Here is a 16191-nt window from a genome sequence, read left to right as displayed (position 1 = left end):
GACTGTCATCTATGCATCATCTGCACTGCATTACTGCTTATTCTGCACCTCTTTACAGCTTACACCACTGTATTTTGCGTTGCATTTGGGTACTTATTACTGTAGAACTCCAAATGGTAAAACTAACTGTAGAAGAAGATTGTATCACTACTAACTAGCTGTATCAAGCAATGCATGTTAGCATAGCTATAGTTGAATGTACACACACACACACACACACACACACACACACACACACACACACACAATGTTGATATATTTAGATTGTGTAGTATTTCTGAACAGTTGTTGTATTCTGTTTTTATTCTGTCCACCCACCCAGTGTATTCTCTCTATTTGTGCACGCTGCTGGAACACTAGGCTATAATTTCCCTTTGAAGATTAGTAGTGTTATCTTATCTAGCCCCTTCATTTTATATCCTAGATTACATACCCTAGCCCCTTCTTTTTATACCCTAGATAATTTAGCCTAGCCTGTCTTTATTAGTGTACACAAAGTTATTTTCTGTGGACCCAGTGATGTGGACCTAATGATGCTTATTTTGAAGGACTTCAATTTTTTCACATTCACACATAACAGTCTACATTTGATCAATAGATTAAATAGGTATTAGTAAACCAGAGGTTCTGTTCAATTTGCCTGTGGGTGCTAAGTGAAGTGACTCTCATACTCACTTCTGGACATGAGCCCATGCCCTCTGGTGCAGGATGTTCAGTGGCGACTCCTCGTGTCTCGCGTGGGGTTTGTATTTCTGCAGGTAGTGGTACGGTGGACTTTGAGGAGTTCCTGGTGATGATGGTGAGGTGCATGAAAGACGACAGTAAAGGGAAGTCTGAGGAGGAACTGGCCGAGCTCTTCCGCATGTTTGATAAGTATGATTGTCCTTAGACGACCTGCACAAACCCAGTCAACAGCGTCCAGTGTCTGGGAGGTAAGGGGTGCTTGTGTGTGAACAGGAACGCAGACGGTTACATCGACCTGGACGAGCTGAAGTTCATGCTGGAAGCCACGGGCGAGACCATCACCGAGGACGACATAGATGAGCTGATGAAAGACGGAGACAAGAACAACGATGGCAAAATTGACTATGATGGTAAAGGTCCCTTCAGGAGGTTAAACACCAAAATAATGAGATTAGCTCTGTGTAATCTGTGTGTGTATGCAGGGGTTTGGGGGTTGGGGTTGTTGTCCAGTTATATGTAATTATTGAGAAGTTCTCTTAAAGCTTAGGGGGTTTAAAAGAACATTATGGCAAACCTGAGACTATCTCTGCACCTATGAGTTCAGAGTTCACCCTGACTTCAATACAGAGCTCAAAATGCAAGGACAATTAGCTAATTAAATAACTTAATTTATAATATGCTAATTGCTTGTTCGTTTTACAATGTATGTAATCAGCGGTATCAAGGTATGTGATAATTTAGCAATTTAGCAAAACAGGAAGTGTAGTCACTGACAACCACTGGAAAGGCAGTGGCTTGACAAAGGCATGATGCAGCGCCGGTTCGGTTCAGGTCGACGGCCTGACGCGGCGGTCAAGTCGTTCACGGCCTCCTTTCATCTATTTTCTTCCTTTTTCATTTGCTTTCAGAGTTCCTGGAGTTCATGAAAGGTGTAGAATAAATGTCAAAGGTGAAAGGACTCTCCACTTCACTTCTACTTACACTCATGATTTTTCAATTCAGAATCAGTCAAAAGAAATGTGAATTTATTTATCCGATCTGCCAATGATCTGGGGTAATAATATAATTTTTGCTAATGTTGACTGTTTTTTATATTAAAAAAATATATAGAAAATATTCCATTTGTACAGGTTACATGTGGTTTGTGTTGACTGTGAAAATCATTTTAGAATGATTTCATATTACTATTTCTGAAAAAATACTATGCAGGCTGGACAATTAAAAAAATAAAAAAAACTATGTAATCCCCAAAATATGCCTTTTTTCAGCTATTTATGTTAACATGTTTTTCTTAGAGGCTAATTCCGAATTTCTGCCTACAACAGCAGGAAGTAAGGCAGATAAGTGTTTGAATTAAATGTTTTCTTCGATGAGTTATGTCTTTAGAAATAATCCAGTTTCACTTGCTACACTCAGCGTGCGTTTCTGAGGTGAGATGGAGAGGCTGAGATTTGACGTTAACTGTTGACGTTATTCATAGTAAGCAAGCTGTAGCCTACCTGAGCACGGCGCTCCATCAATCGACTGAACTTCGCAACAGTTTCTAAGAATATTCCGATAACTCTGTTCGCCTCAATTTCCTCCGTTGTGTTTACAGATGTATTTGCTTACATAAAACCTGCTCAAAGAATCGATTATTCTGTATACACCAGATAATGTAACATGTGTCGTGGTATTGGCATGATTAAAGGCTTGTGTCTGGTTACCCAATCTATGGAGACAGAAGCTATTTATGGCTAATCCTCCCCGTGCTTGAAGAACTAATCTGATGACAGAAGTCACCGTCAAACGGCCTCAAGAACAAAGATGCGCAGAGGTTGTACTTATATTTGGATTATGCAGGCGGTGCGTGTCTACGGACAAATACAAGTTGTGAATGTGACCTGTGATAATTGAGCTCAGGCCCTGTCAGGCGTGGCGCAACCATTAGCGTCAAAAAATACTGACGCTAAATGGCCTCACCGTGTTCGCTGACGAGGGGTCTGCTCCTGTATTTCTCACATTTTTACCATCTATGTCTCACATATACTGCAGTTTCGTAAATCTTGATTAAAATCTTTTTACATATTTAGATTGTTCTAAAATCCAAATATAACGCTCGCGGCGTGTGAACTATTTTTAAATTTGTATTAATGTTACTGTGGCCGCAGTTGTAATACTGCAGTTATCGGTCCCACCTACAGGTGGCAGCAATAGCTACAATATACTGCGTCAAAGGCACATGAGCTAAAAATTCAAAATAATTCATAGATACGAAGTGAAAATGTCTACATTCCATCAGTCATATAAATTAGTTGGTCTGTTCTTTTTTCTGTAAAAACTGGTAATACGCAATCTTCCATTTAACTGTACAATTGGATTATTTGGAGACTGTACTAGGCAAATGATTATTTAAAAATGATGTTATTTTAAACTAATAACCATAGTGTATGTGTTTGGCTGTGAATTTGAGTCTGTGTTAGTGTTTGTTAGCACAGACACATGAGGATGTGTGTGTGTGTGTGTTCATAGAGGGAAACATTTCAGAGACAAAATAGGGCTGCAGAGGGAGTTATGTAAGGTTTACTGGAGGGGTCATTTTGTTCATTATTAAGACCCAGTACATCATGATTTTCTCCTGCTCTTTCAGAGAGACTGCAGTATGGCTGAGGGAGAGTCATGTGACCTGAGGGAGGGTCATGTGACCTGCTTTTGCAAGTGCCCCTCAAGCTCAATGACCTTGAATGCTTCTCAACCCCCGGCAACAGAGAGACTACAGTTCACGCAGATGAAAATTGAAATGATAATGTAGGAAGAAGCCGTGAAGCATCCAGCCACTGGACACTAGTCCAACCCCAAGGGAGGTCTTATCAGTTACGCGGGAGTCTGTCTCGGCTGCCGTGCCGCTATCTCTGCCGTTGTGCTGTGGCCTGTGCGTGTTGCGAGGACAGGCAGATCTTGCTGCTGGCTGTGACCTCCCGATTACTGTCGGTCATGCATGCATTTCACTGACTGACCCACAATGACCGCCGCTGATTAAGCAGTCACACAGTGGCACCAAAGCCAATCCATTCAGCCCCTAGCGCCACAGCTCGAATGCGAGTGGTGGGACCTCCACCATGATTTATAAGCAACAATTTAGCATCAAGCTATGATTATGCCATTGTGCATTGTGTTGAGCAGTGCAGCAGGTTATCAAGGGCTGTGGCACCGTGCATGCTGTCTGGCAGAAAGCCCAGTGGAGAAAAGTCAAGCACTGCTTGACTGTTCTTGAAAATCCATCACAATGCATCACTCATCTCAATTCCAGAACTACTTGCGTAGGCATTCAAACAACGCCAGCTAAGAAAGCAAAGAAGTGTAACCCAGACATGACTGTAAAAGTGAACACGTCCGTCCCCATGATGTCATTCAAATGGCATGCAGTCAGTGAGGATTCTGACAGGCTGTGTGTGTGACCCCTAATACTGACCCCTCCTACTGACTGTCTTACAAGCCATATCAAATAGCATCACTGTGTTTCAAAAGTCCCCTTAGGAACAAGAAGTCATTATGAAATGCATATTTATACTGTAGTATTGTTGACAACCCTTTGCGACTAATCTACTTGATTCCCATAGATTTTTTTCTCTAGTTTTACTCCAGTTCTAAAGTGCCTTTTTTCGTTCATTTTATTTTTTCACTCTTAATCTCTCACCCTTGACTTTCTCTCTGATCTTTATCATCTGATCTTTATCATATCAGTTTCTGACATAGGAAAAAAACTTGCATACAAAATGTTTGTGGCTCTGGTTGGTGAGTTTAGTCTTGGTGAGCTGAGCTTCCAGCTCCAGCAGATGGTAGCTTCTCCCCTCTCCTTCCGTCCCCTCTCCTCCCCTCTAATCTCCTCTCATCTCCTCCCCTCCTCCTCTCTTCCCCTCCCCTCTCCTCACAATTCAATGTGTCTTTGCTTTACTCCTGACCCAGTCTGTTTGCCTACATTCACAGACTGATAGGCATAACAGCCCTGGGTGTGTGTTCATAAGGACTCTGAAGGCAGGGTTGCTGGTCTGACCCTGGGCACTCTGTACTACAGAAAAACCTCTCAGAAACACCAAGCGTACTACTACTTTGTGATGACTTGCCCATGATTCATTTAGAGAACTGAACGTCCTGTGGATTATCAACAGAACATTCAGTTCTCAAAGGCGTTAAAACATTTAGTGAATGAAGCATTTGTGTGTGACTACTTAAAGGGGAAGTTCAGCCAAAATCATATGTGATTATTAGATGTGTCTTTGACATTTTTGAAAACACGGTTTACATTTGGTTGTTTTATGCATCTTTATTGTGTCAAAATGTTACATATATGCAAAATTGAAATCTGCCTCCAGTTATCCAGAATAAAACAAATACCGGTAGTAATACAAAATCCACATTTACCAGGAATTGTGCAGGTCCAATCACATCACCTGACACACAATGCTGCTGTTTGAAGAAACACCAACTCTGGCACTTTGACTCTATAGTAATTCTGAGACGGTTACATTATGTTATGTGCTGGGGGGGCAAATGTGACTCAGAAGGGAAGTGGATTGGGATTTAAGAAAATGTATAAATTAAATGATGTTAACCCTGAGTGATTTGTCCAGAATTTGCCCAATAAATGCTTAGAATGAGAATTTCACCATGGAAGTAGGAAGGTTATCCTTAAGGAAATGTACTTTTCAGTAAAGTACTATTACAAACAATACTAGCGCAGTATAGAACTTCACCAATAACTCATAATGACACGAGGACAATTCATCTGCTGTTCATTAGCCGCTCCTTCTGCCAAGACACATCCTCACCACCACGTGACTTCTTCACGGGTTGAAGCACAGTTCAGAACCGAATTCTTAGTCTCCAGCGCTCCATGGAGACGTGCGTAGTGTGGAAGGTTGTGGACTGAATGTGTTGGAAAAGCCTCCACCCACATGTTCAGGATTATGGACAAGCTGTGAGACATCGTTACCACTGCACTGTCACCACAGACTAGACACCAATGACAATCCATGATACGTTTGTCCTGGGTGACCAGGATTTAGCAGTTTTATTTTTTAAGAATGATTGACTCATACTTCATTAGGGCTTTCATTTTATCAATTTTTTTATTTGTAGTAATGTATTATTAATGTAGATTTTCATTTTAATTTGCAAAATGCTAAACATCTGATGGGGATAAATTAACTTACCAATATGGCAATGTATTTATTATTGATTACAGCATTTCATATTAAGCTGTCCTACTTAAATATCATGTGACGTTGTCATGGAAATAAACATTGTATGTTTTTTTACCTGAATATGTAGAATGTGTGGAATGAGAAAGAGAGACAGAGCAAGTTTCACAATAGTTTCATATCATCTTACACTGTCATGCTCACCTCAAACTCGACAATGGCATATTCAGTGCTGAGGTAGCCTATCATAACTGGCCTTTAGTGTGCAAACGTATTTGTTTTAAGCTACAATCCACCTTTCTGTGCCTTTTTTAGCTCTAGCCTCCAGTGATGTTCCAACTTGGGCATCTTCCCAGTTTATTTAGAGGAACCCTTAACACAGCGTACTCAGATCTCTATTAATGTAGGAAGAAAACAAACTGTGGCTAACTGGTTCTTATTAATACTCTTTTACTTTTTGTTGTATTATATTTTCCTTTTAAAGAAGAGGTTCTCTAATAACGCCTCTCTGCGTGCTTTTTTGAAACACACCATATCTAAACTAATCTAAACACCAAAAAGATCTCATTAAAAACTTGATTTGAAACTTGATTTGATCCATAGTACTTTCTAAAAAAACAACCAAAAAAATAGCTCACTGTAAAAGTGTGCAAGAATGCATTTTTCAACAGACCCACCTGGTGTCATGGAACTAGACGAGTGACTCGGAGGTCTGCTCATGGTTTTCGGGAAACCTCAGTCAGCCGTGTGGCTCTGCAGATGACAAGAGAGGACCAGCTCTGAGGACCAGGAGGCCATGCAGGCCGCCGTGTGCAGGAGACGCAGAGCCCCACCTCCCGCACAGGGTAGAGTCGTAGGGGAATGACAGAAGAGTTCATAACATCAGCTGTGAGCAAACATTCATTTACTTCTCCTACAAGCTCTGTGTCATGAAAAACTAGATGTTCCAACATCCAAACATCTACTTTTCATAGACGGGCACCTCCTAGATTATTTCTGAAGCACTTCGCTTGCACAGCTGAAGAAGGAGCTCTGTGCGAAACATCCTATTTCTCTGATAACTTTGTGCATTCACTACAATGTCTCCTGGAATTTTCTTCAGATTTATACACTCCTCTTCAAATTTGCATATCTCAACAGGATTCTTCTTCAGTTGCAGTGTCCAACTTCAGGAAGATCCTCTCATTTTAATTACTGCAGGATGCAATATTGTCAGTTTCCTCAAACCCCTACAAGTTCTCCCGAAGATACATTTATTTATTTAGCAAAACATTTCTCTGTATGATCACGACTGCATGTTTAATGCTGAATACCAAGCCTTTTGGGATCTTTATATGGAGTAACACTCAGATATCTTAGTGATTAAAAAGCAACTTTTTAATAATTAGTCATTTCTTTGGTTTTGAAAAAATCGGCATATGAAGTGTAACTGCGGAGACCAAAAGCAGCTCTTTCTGCAGTCATGAGCATAGTGTAAAACCACAAACCAACACATGGACTGAAGCTGCACAAATAACTACACACACGCTCATTCACACACATTTAATCACACCCTATAGCTTGTGACACTTCAGTTATATCCTTTATATATTAATAATATTATATATGGTTACTAGTGCTCTGATCATCCTTATAAAGCTTTTAAACCTTGATTTTTAATCATTATTTGTAATGCAGAGGAAACCTTCATTACATTTGCTACCATGTTTTAACAAAACTAGTTTGCCATGAGAATATACACAACTAGAGGTAGAGTATGTATGATAATGAAATATCACAGCTAGCTAAAATATGATGTGTGTTTAATGCCCATGAAGGGTATAATGATCAACTGGCTGCAGAAAACTGAGATCCAAGCCTGCAAATACATCTCCCTTTTCACTACAATATCAATACCATTCCTGGCTTTAAAAAAAAGGACAAGAAAAAATATACAAAATGAGCAGGAGAACAGAGGCTGCCCTAGAGAAACAAGGCTCGTCCAGTTCTAAATGTGTAAGGCTGAGTGTGATTGATGCCTTGAGCCTTGTACTATGCAAAAGCCAAAAAGAATTGAGCTGTTCGAGAAAGATCCCACCATCGTCTTCAGCCATCCAGGCCGTCCATCTGGAAAACAGCGGAACTGGACACGGCCCCGAAGGACGAGTGGTCAGACGCAGTCCGGTGCCGCGATGTACCGCTCACCCCGAGAGTCTTCTCAAAGTCCAGCAGCTGGCCCATGAAGCTGAAGTTGGGCGAGATGTTGGACTTCTTGTGCTTGACGAGGTCGTACGCGTCGTCGAGAGACAGCCTCAGTTTCTGCATCAGGTAGGCCACGGTGACGGTGACCGAGCGGCTGACGCCCGCCAGGCAGTGTACCAGGACCCCACACTGTCTGGACCGGCCTTCCTCTGCGGGTCAAAGGAAACAGACTTCACATGAAACCACAGAGACCGACGTCCCTTCCACCCGCATGCTGCCAGCCACACGCGTACACGAATAACGGTTTGTGACTCGCCTCATGGGTTTGGGTTTCAACAGCCCTTTTAAATGGCTGCCTGAACATTTCCTGTGATTAACTGAAAAAAAAAAAAACAGCCATTTTCAAACTGGCAGTTTTAGTGCAATTTTTAGAGCTGAGCTGCAATTTCTGCAGTGCTTGTCATCTTGGTGGTGAGAAAGTGCATGGCAATGTGACACAACAGCAGTCAGATGAGAATGCCATTTATGGCTAACTTTTAAACAACAATAACAAACACAGCACAATGTGGAACGCACATAAACAGATACTGAATGCTGCTTACCAATGAAAGATATAGCCTCGGGGAAAAAATGAGAGAGGTTTTGACTCCAGTGATCTGCTATGGGGATCTGCTTGTACTTAAAGTGACCATCACGCTCAAACACATTGGGAAGATTGGGGGTGACGTTCAGGATGTACTCAATATCGCGTTGGCCAAGCACCTCCAGGTTGGCCGAGTCCATGGCACAGCCCAGGTACAGGTAGGGGAGGATCTGCACAGGGACAGAACGTTGGCCGCTAGACGGTGGAGTGTCCTCAAAGTCAACAGAACTGCACAGGTCGTGATCTGACTCTCCGTCCAAGCTGAGACGGAGGCTGCCGAGTCCAAGTACGGACAACGGAGGTGAGGAAGAGGATGAGGAAGAGGCGGAGGAACCGTCCAGGAACGTCTCACAGTGCTCCGGGTGCTCCATCTGGAACTTGGTGAAGCCACCTAGCAACCAGTAGATTAAAACTCGTTTTCTGCACCTCCACAGAACAAATTTCTAACATCCAACATTTTGAACAAACACACCACAGTCGATACAACAAAAGACAACAGACCCCTGGTCTAGATGTTGCAGTTTGATGACACTGACACTAAACTACATCTGACAAACTTCATCAGAGAAGAACACGAATCAGAACACGGCAATGATCGTGTAAAAAATAAATAAAGGGATCAAATAAACTTTGGGACAGACCTAATAATGAGGTGTAAGTAGGTTACCTTCGAGGAAAAACGATTTGAAGCCGTCATCCCAAAGCTTTTGCAGAATTAATGCAAGGACGGAACCCTTCGATTCACTTTGCCTCAAGTCCACGGTGGACTCGTCGTATAGAATAACAGTATCCGTTTTGCACCGACTAATAAACTTTTCCTTGTCTTCGTTATTTGGAATAATGGATCGGATAGGTAAATTTCCCTTCTTGAATCTTCGGAGCAATATGCCAGGTATGACCAAATTGATTGCCGTCTCAATATGGGACGATTCATACAACTGGTGTGAGCGACAGTCCAGCAACAACAACGAACCGGTACCACCGGAGTCCAGTTTGATCTGCAGCCATTCAACGCTTTTGCTGGGCATCATTTTAGTATAATCCCCCGAAATTCATAAATCATCCCAACGACTTTCCGTGCTGTTGTTTCCTATATTAAATAGTACAGTACGCTAAAGAATACAGAAACAAAAGTTTCAAAATGATATTTTTTAAATCCGCACGAGTTTTCTTTCTGGATCTCATGACGTTTTCGCGGGAGCGACTCAGTTCTAGAATACTAGTCCATTTGTTTAGTAAATCTTCTTTATGAACAGTTTTATATATCAAACCACTTATAACCACTTATCGTGATCTACAGAAGCAGATAAAAGCTGCTGAAGTTTTCCGTTCCGTCAAACAGACTTCGTAAATCCACGTTACTATATTTACGTAGGTCAGCGGCAGTGGAAATAGTGGGCGGGGCTACCAGCAGACGTTTAAACACGTTACTAAAAAGCAACAAGAGGGGAACCTCTCTGAAGTTAGCCAAGGATTTTTCTACTACTTAATTTAGGAAAATAATAAAATACATTTCCAGAACAAAACATTATTATGTATTATGTTTTATTAGACGCCATTTATAGGCACACATAATATATATATATATATATATATATATATATATATATATATATATATATATATATATATATATATATATATATATATATATATATATATATATATATATATAATATATAAAACATCTAACATACACAATACAATAGCCTTTATTTACTATCCTGTTTAGTGACTGTAATATAAGGGAGTAATCACCATAGAATAATAAAACCATCTCTGGTTTATAAATGAACAAATGTGTAAATCAGTCACGGATAAAGTGTCCCATGGACAAAACAAACAGTTCAAAACAAAGGAAACCAACCAACAAAACAGGTTAGACAGAGATGATAAACGTTCAGCATACTTAACTGACAGGATTACCCACCCCCCATAAATAAATAGCTAATCTATTGATTTATCTTGCCTGCGATCTCATAAAACAGTTACTGTATTTGTAGTAAAGACACGTGCATCTTTCTCCTAGATCAAACATTTCACCAAAGATTAAATATATCCTCGTCTGTGTGGAATATTTCTTATACATGCATATACAGACCATAGAATGAGGTACAAGGGCCTCAGGTTGTCTAACAAAATAACACCTGCCCCACCCACCTCACCCACTAGCCCCACCCTCACACTCCCGCGCGAAACTGAACCGGGTGGCCCGGGGTCGCTGAGGTGAGAGCGGAACTGGAGCAGAGTCGGTATCCTGTGAGCTGGACGGAACCCAAATGCAGTTCTGGAACCGAAGACGACAAAAACAGGTGGTTTTTTGACATGGGCGACATAAATTTGGAAGATGAAGCCGTCCCGGTCAAGGACACGTCACGTTCAAAGGTTTCGAATCAGGAAGTGCACTTGAACTTCCACGGTCCATTAAACACGACAAGACAAACCAGATGCTGTTCACACGGAGAAAGCACGCAAGCCGCTGCTCCCTGTCCAATACCAGTTCATGTGGTTCGTGTGGTTTCTGTAAATGTCCAACCGTGTATTTAAGGTGCATTCTTGTTGTGATGAAGACTGTATAGTGCCAGTCCAGCAGGTTACAGGAGGAATGGACGCTGTAGTAGGCGCCTCAGAGTTAAGAGTGAGAGGAGAGACAGATGTGGAATGCTGGAAGCTTTTGTGGAGAAAGAGAAAACCCGGAAAGCGCCAGGACTCTTTTTTTCATAGCCAACGGCAGCACATTACACGCGCCGCACCGGGAAATAACGTGTAGCGGCAGGAACACGTGCTTGTGTTTGCGCGCGTGCGCGTGTTACGCCATCACTTTGCAGTAATAACTGTAGCCTAACATTATCAGCCTGGGGTGTTTTCTGTTAGACGGCCTAGATGGAAAAGCATTTAGGAGAAAAATGCTGTTTGTAGAAAATCTCATATCATTATTCAAATACCCTTATGAATACTGGACACCACTAGCTACCTCAGTCACGGTTACCCCGTTTTTTTCACTCAGATATTCATTTAAAATATTCATTTAAATATGTGGAAACATGGTGTAAATCACTGAATAATGAAGATGTGACTTAAATGGATATTTCTGCAGGTTAATAATGAATGTTGCATGTTTGACACAGGTTTGGGTGACGCTCCCAGATTGAAAACAAATAGTTAACTGGAAAAAGCTGATGTTAAGAGTGTAAATATTTATTGTCAATCCATCGTAAACAGATAAAAATAGGAAACTACGTATTGTAAACATAATGTCTGTATATGGGAGCAGGTATACTCTAAAGGTATTTTAAATTTGCTGGATTTAATTCAATTAAACGGGGGCACTGCGTTACTGGGTCTGAAAATCAGAAACCATGTTTGTTTGTAGCATTATATTCCACTACATCACAGCTAGAGGGCGCTATCATCAACATTTCCATATGAGATTTTAAAATGTCGTTAATGCGTACCACAATTCGCCATACTCCCACGATGTCTCTCTTGTAAATAACATACTTGCAGGAAGCCAGCTTGACTACATGGAATAGTAATAAAGATTTGGAGGAGTAATCTCAACATAATAGGCTTTCTTAATCATTAAACCTTGAACATTAAAATCTTCTTCTTCTTTCGGCAATTCCTGTTTAGGGGTCGCCACAGCAGATCAAACACCTCCATCTGGCCCTGTCCTGAGTGTCCTCCACTGACACACCAGCCACTCCCATATCCTCTACCACAACCATGAACATTAAAATAAAAGGTTAAAACACACCTGCATTTAATATACGCAATTTGATAACATTTCCTAGACAATAAGCATCATTTGTTTTAATTAAATAGTCAGTGGATAGTTTTTTTTTTTTTTTCGTAAAACATTTGAGTAGTTTATTTGCTTTTTGCTATGAAAACTTTCAGGAGAAACACACCATGAATATGTTCCCATCTTGTCTTTGTTGAACAAGATTATCTTTGTGAAGAACATGTAGTTCTTTGAGCAAATGTAAACATAACATCAGAGCATTGAGTACTACCTTAAATAAGGCCTGAATATGTGACACGCCTATTCAATGTGCCAGAATGAAATGGTGCACTGAAAACAAACTGAGTGAACAATACAAAGGTGAAAGATTATTGTCAGACAAGGGCAGAATAGATCCTGTAGCCATTAGCAAAAAACAACACTTTACACCTTAAGATATAATATACCAAATAATCAAGTACCGAACTGTCGTGTATTGAAATGGAGCTTTTCTGATTTGCTATGTTTTGAAGTGGACCTTGATGGTGAATGTGTTTATTTTGGCTTCTTTTGTCATTGACTAAAAGTAACTTTTGTATTTGCCGTCCATCAAGTATTTTGGTTTACACTGAATGTTCTGTGCATATTGGCTAGTGAACACTGCAAAAACTGCCTTGGTTCAGAGTTAAAACCAGCTTTATACATTTGAGTGGATGGTTTCATCAGATCAGAATGCTTCTGCCTCCTCATCAGTTTGATGTGCAGTAATGATACAGTAGCTCTGCTGACCTTTGCTGACCTTCCTGCTGACCTTTGTCACACGTATGTGAGAATCAGTTCCACCATCCATCAGTTGCTGCTCAGCTTATCTGTTCAAATCTAATATTTTGATTTTGATATGTAAGTATTTCAAGAGTCAAAGTATTTTACATTTGTTTAGAGATTTCCAGTCTCTAATGCCAGTAGAACAAATGAAATAGAATAAAGCATAGTCTTAAAAACAAAATTTAATGGTTTAGATTTTTTAAAAGTTGGTTTGTATAATACTAATTTTAACCTTGAGGATTATTTTGGATGAACTATACAAGTCTAAATTATGTTGTTTTAAACTTTGAGGAAAGTTGGCCAAACTATGTCAGCACACTTCCAATTGTCCAACATGCCCCTTGAACCTACAGCTTACCTCCAGTCCAGCAGACCTGTTGGGTGTGGTGGGGCGGAGGGGTAGTGGTGAACGGGGTGGCTGAAGGCAGAAACCTCCATGTAGCACACACACAGTATACACAGTACACACACAACTCAGAGCCTCTGGGGGGGCATTTTGGCCCCAGGTAGGTGCAGAGAGACCGATGTGTGATGAACACATACCGGGATTGAACTGACGGTTAGTTGACTGTGTGCATAAATAAATGTTTATGGTTCAGGTGTGCCATCCTACCAAGTCCACGTTAACCCATGTGTTTATGGTCCACCTGTAGCAGGACAGGCTGTGGCTCAACTGTTGTTCCTAGACACTTCATGGTTAACTCGTGAATCTCAGTTCTAGGGGTTTGGACTCGAGTCCCGATCCGGAGCTTTCATGTTCTCCCTGTGTGTGTTTTCTCTGTGTGTGTGTGTGTATATATATATATATATATATATATATATATATATATATATATATATATATATATATATATATATATATATATATATAGAGAGAGAGAGAGAGAGAGAGAGAGAGAGAGAGAGAGAGAGAGTACACTATCTGCTAAGTGGTCACTTTCTCATAAACGCTGAATCCTTGGTCCTGGAAGGGGCACTGTATAAATGTTACTAATAATAGCACAGCACAGAGTTGTGGCAGAGATGGCAGCCATGTCGAAAATCCCTGCAAGTCGTCAGCATAACCCAGTGTTACTGCCAGCGTTTGTGTACGGAGTTTACATGGCGGTGTGACTGATTTTATACACCTGTTAGTTGTGGGAGAGGCTGAAACACCTGATCTCAGTAATTAGGTAATAATTAGTCTCGTCCAGTACATTTGAGCGTGCAATGTGTTGGTGAAAGTGCAGATCTAAAAATAAATGTATGTATGGATGAACAGATTTGTGTGTAGAGAAAAAAAGACAAAGTCAGCCAGCCAGCCACCTCAGTGGGGTGAACATGGGTCTGTCTGTGAGCTCGGTCCCACACGCAACTGTCTCCTGCCTCTTCCTCCTGGGGTCTCTTTCCATCAGAGAGCCAGCGTGAGACAGGCACTGTGTTCACCTGAGCTTCAGTGCGTCTCTCAGAGCAGAGAACCGCTGGGTGTAACTTTGACTGATCCTGCCGGCTCATTACAGCGTAGCCGAGTGAGGCGACAGTAATCTGTTAGGTGATGTAGTGCCGTGCTGCCGAGACTCTGCTTGATTTGACTATTATTTTTTATTTACTGTGATTGCTATTTAATGTAGCAAAGAAGACCACCAACCACTGGCAGATGCTGGGACTGCTTTCATTTACTGAGCTGAACGTTTAGGCATGATTCTGTTCCTCTCTACAATCGCCACCCACATGCACCACATCCAGTAATAGACCAGCCCCATAGGATACGTCTCACTCACACACACACACACACACACACACACACACACACACACACACACACACACACACACACACAGCACCTTGATGAAATACCTAAAACATTTTACTCCCTATCTCTCTCCCACAGGCAGGTACATTTAACTCTCATAGCAGCTAAATATGTAAACAAATTTGAAATATTTTGCAATCCCAACATGATATTTGAGATTGGATTTAAATCTTGACATAATGGTCTCAGGACCATTACCTCATACCTTATCCGTTCTTTACTGTAGGGACATAGCAGTTTACACATTCTGCATAGTCGTAGTTTTTGCGTATCTGGAGTTGCAGCAGTCATAGTTCTGTGACTAAATGAGAATTGTTCAGCTAAAGAGAGGAATGCTCTGAGCCTTGGTACAGCCACGCTGTCTGGGGCTTCCCGGACGTAGCTCTGCATCATATATCACGCAGGAGACAGAGACAGGACGTGAGAGACAGAGACAGGGGACGGAGAAGGACCGGCTCCAGCGCGGGGACAGCTTGAAGCAGGAGGAGTTTAAGTGTGGACCCAGCCAGAGACCCAGTCCAGTCTCTTACAGCCACGGACCACAACTCTGCAACGAGCAGCCACACTGACCATTAACAACCACTTCGTCTTCACTGGTAGCGTTGGCTCCTAACATTCAAACTCAGATTTACACATGTAGAAAACCAGTTACATGTCATTCTATAATTATAATGGCTTATTCTATACAGTAAGTATACAGTGAGACTCTCCAGTCTGAATCAATGCAAGAAAACAAGCCAGATTACAATAGAGCAACAGCACTTGATCCTCGTCATGACGACATGCTACAAGAATACAACAGAAACGGGAGTATTTTGGATTTATTCCTGTCAGCTAAGCTCTGACCTACACAAGACCTTGATTTATTGGAAGAAGCTTCAACATCAGTGTTTTAAGTATAACTTCCGAATTAAACGTGGCCGACTAAGTTTGACTACATTTAATTCGTATGTTATACTAAATACGTTGCTGGTAAACCTTCTTCAAAGGATATAGCATTTGATTTGTATTTTTCCATGTGTTTATTTACCACTGAAATAAGTCATACAATGTCATTTTATCCAAGGTTGTTCATGGTCACTTGTGCTGTGCAATCATATACAATATTGGATATTTATTTTCTTTATATTAATTTTTTTTTCATCGTACCATGTCAAATGAC

The 16191-nt window shown here is 41.1% G+C and overlaps 2 protein-coding genes across 3 annotated transcripts in view; one reads left to right on the top strand and one right to left on the bottom strand.

Moving 5' to 3' along the window:
* The window catches only part of tnnc1a (troponin C type 1a (slow)), a 10854-nt gene extending 4399 nt beyond the window's left edge, over nucleotides 1-6455 (top strand). Inside the window, exons 4-7 of one of the 2 annotated variants that reach the window (XM_077018769.1) lie at nucleotides 759-873; nucleotides 958-1094; nucleotides 1593-1633; nucleotides 3314-6455. In XM_077018769.1, coding sequence (XP_076874884.1) covers nucleotides 759-873; nucleotides 958-1094; nucleotides 1593-1624 — 284 coding nt within the window. In that variant the 3' untranslated portion in view covers nucleotides 1625-1633; nucleotides 3314-6455. Of the gene's footprint in view, nucleotides 1-758; nucleotides 874-957; nucleotides 1095-1592; nucleotides 2395-3313 lie in introns of those variants that run through there. The other variant, XM_077018768.1, reaches the window with a different exon arrangement.
* Nucleotides 6456-7392: 937 nt separating this feature from the next.
* LOC143525173 (dual specificity protein phosphatase 7-like) lies at nucleotides 7393-10050 on the bottom strand. Its single transcript, XM_077018767.1, has 3 exons — nucleotides 9356-10050; nucleotides 8648-9079; nucleotides 7393-8254 (listed from the first exon to the last, which is right to left on the bottom strand). The coding sequence occupies exons 1-3, from the start codon at nucleotides 9717-9719 to the stop codon at nucleotides 7950-7952; spliced, it is 1101 nt and encodes a 366-aa protein (XP_076874882.1). The 5' UTR covers nucleotides 9720-10050; the 3' UTR covers nucleotides 7393-7949.
* Nucleotides 10051-16191: the final 6141 nt, after the last annotated feature.

This window comes from Brachyhypopomus gauderio, chromosome 10 (assembly GCF_052324685.1).
Source record: "Brachyhypopomus gauderio isolate BG-103 chromosome 10, BGAUD_0.2, whole genome shotgun sequence".
In the NCBI taxonomy this organism is placed as follows: Eukaryota; Metazoa; Chordata; class Actinopteri; order Gymnotiformes; family Hypopomidae; genus Brachyhypopomus; species Brachyhypopomus gauderio.
The sequence above is the reverse complement of the archived record's forward strand: the minus strand, read 5'-3'. Positions and strand labels throughout refer to the sequence as shown.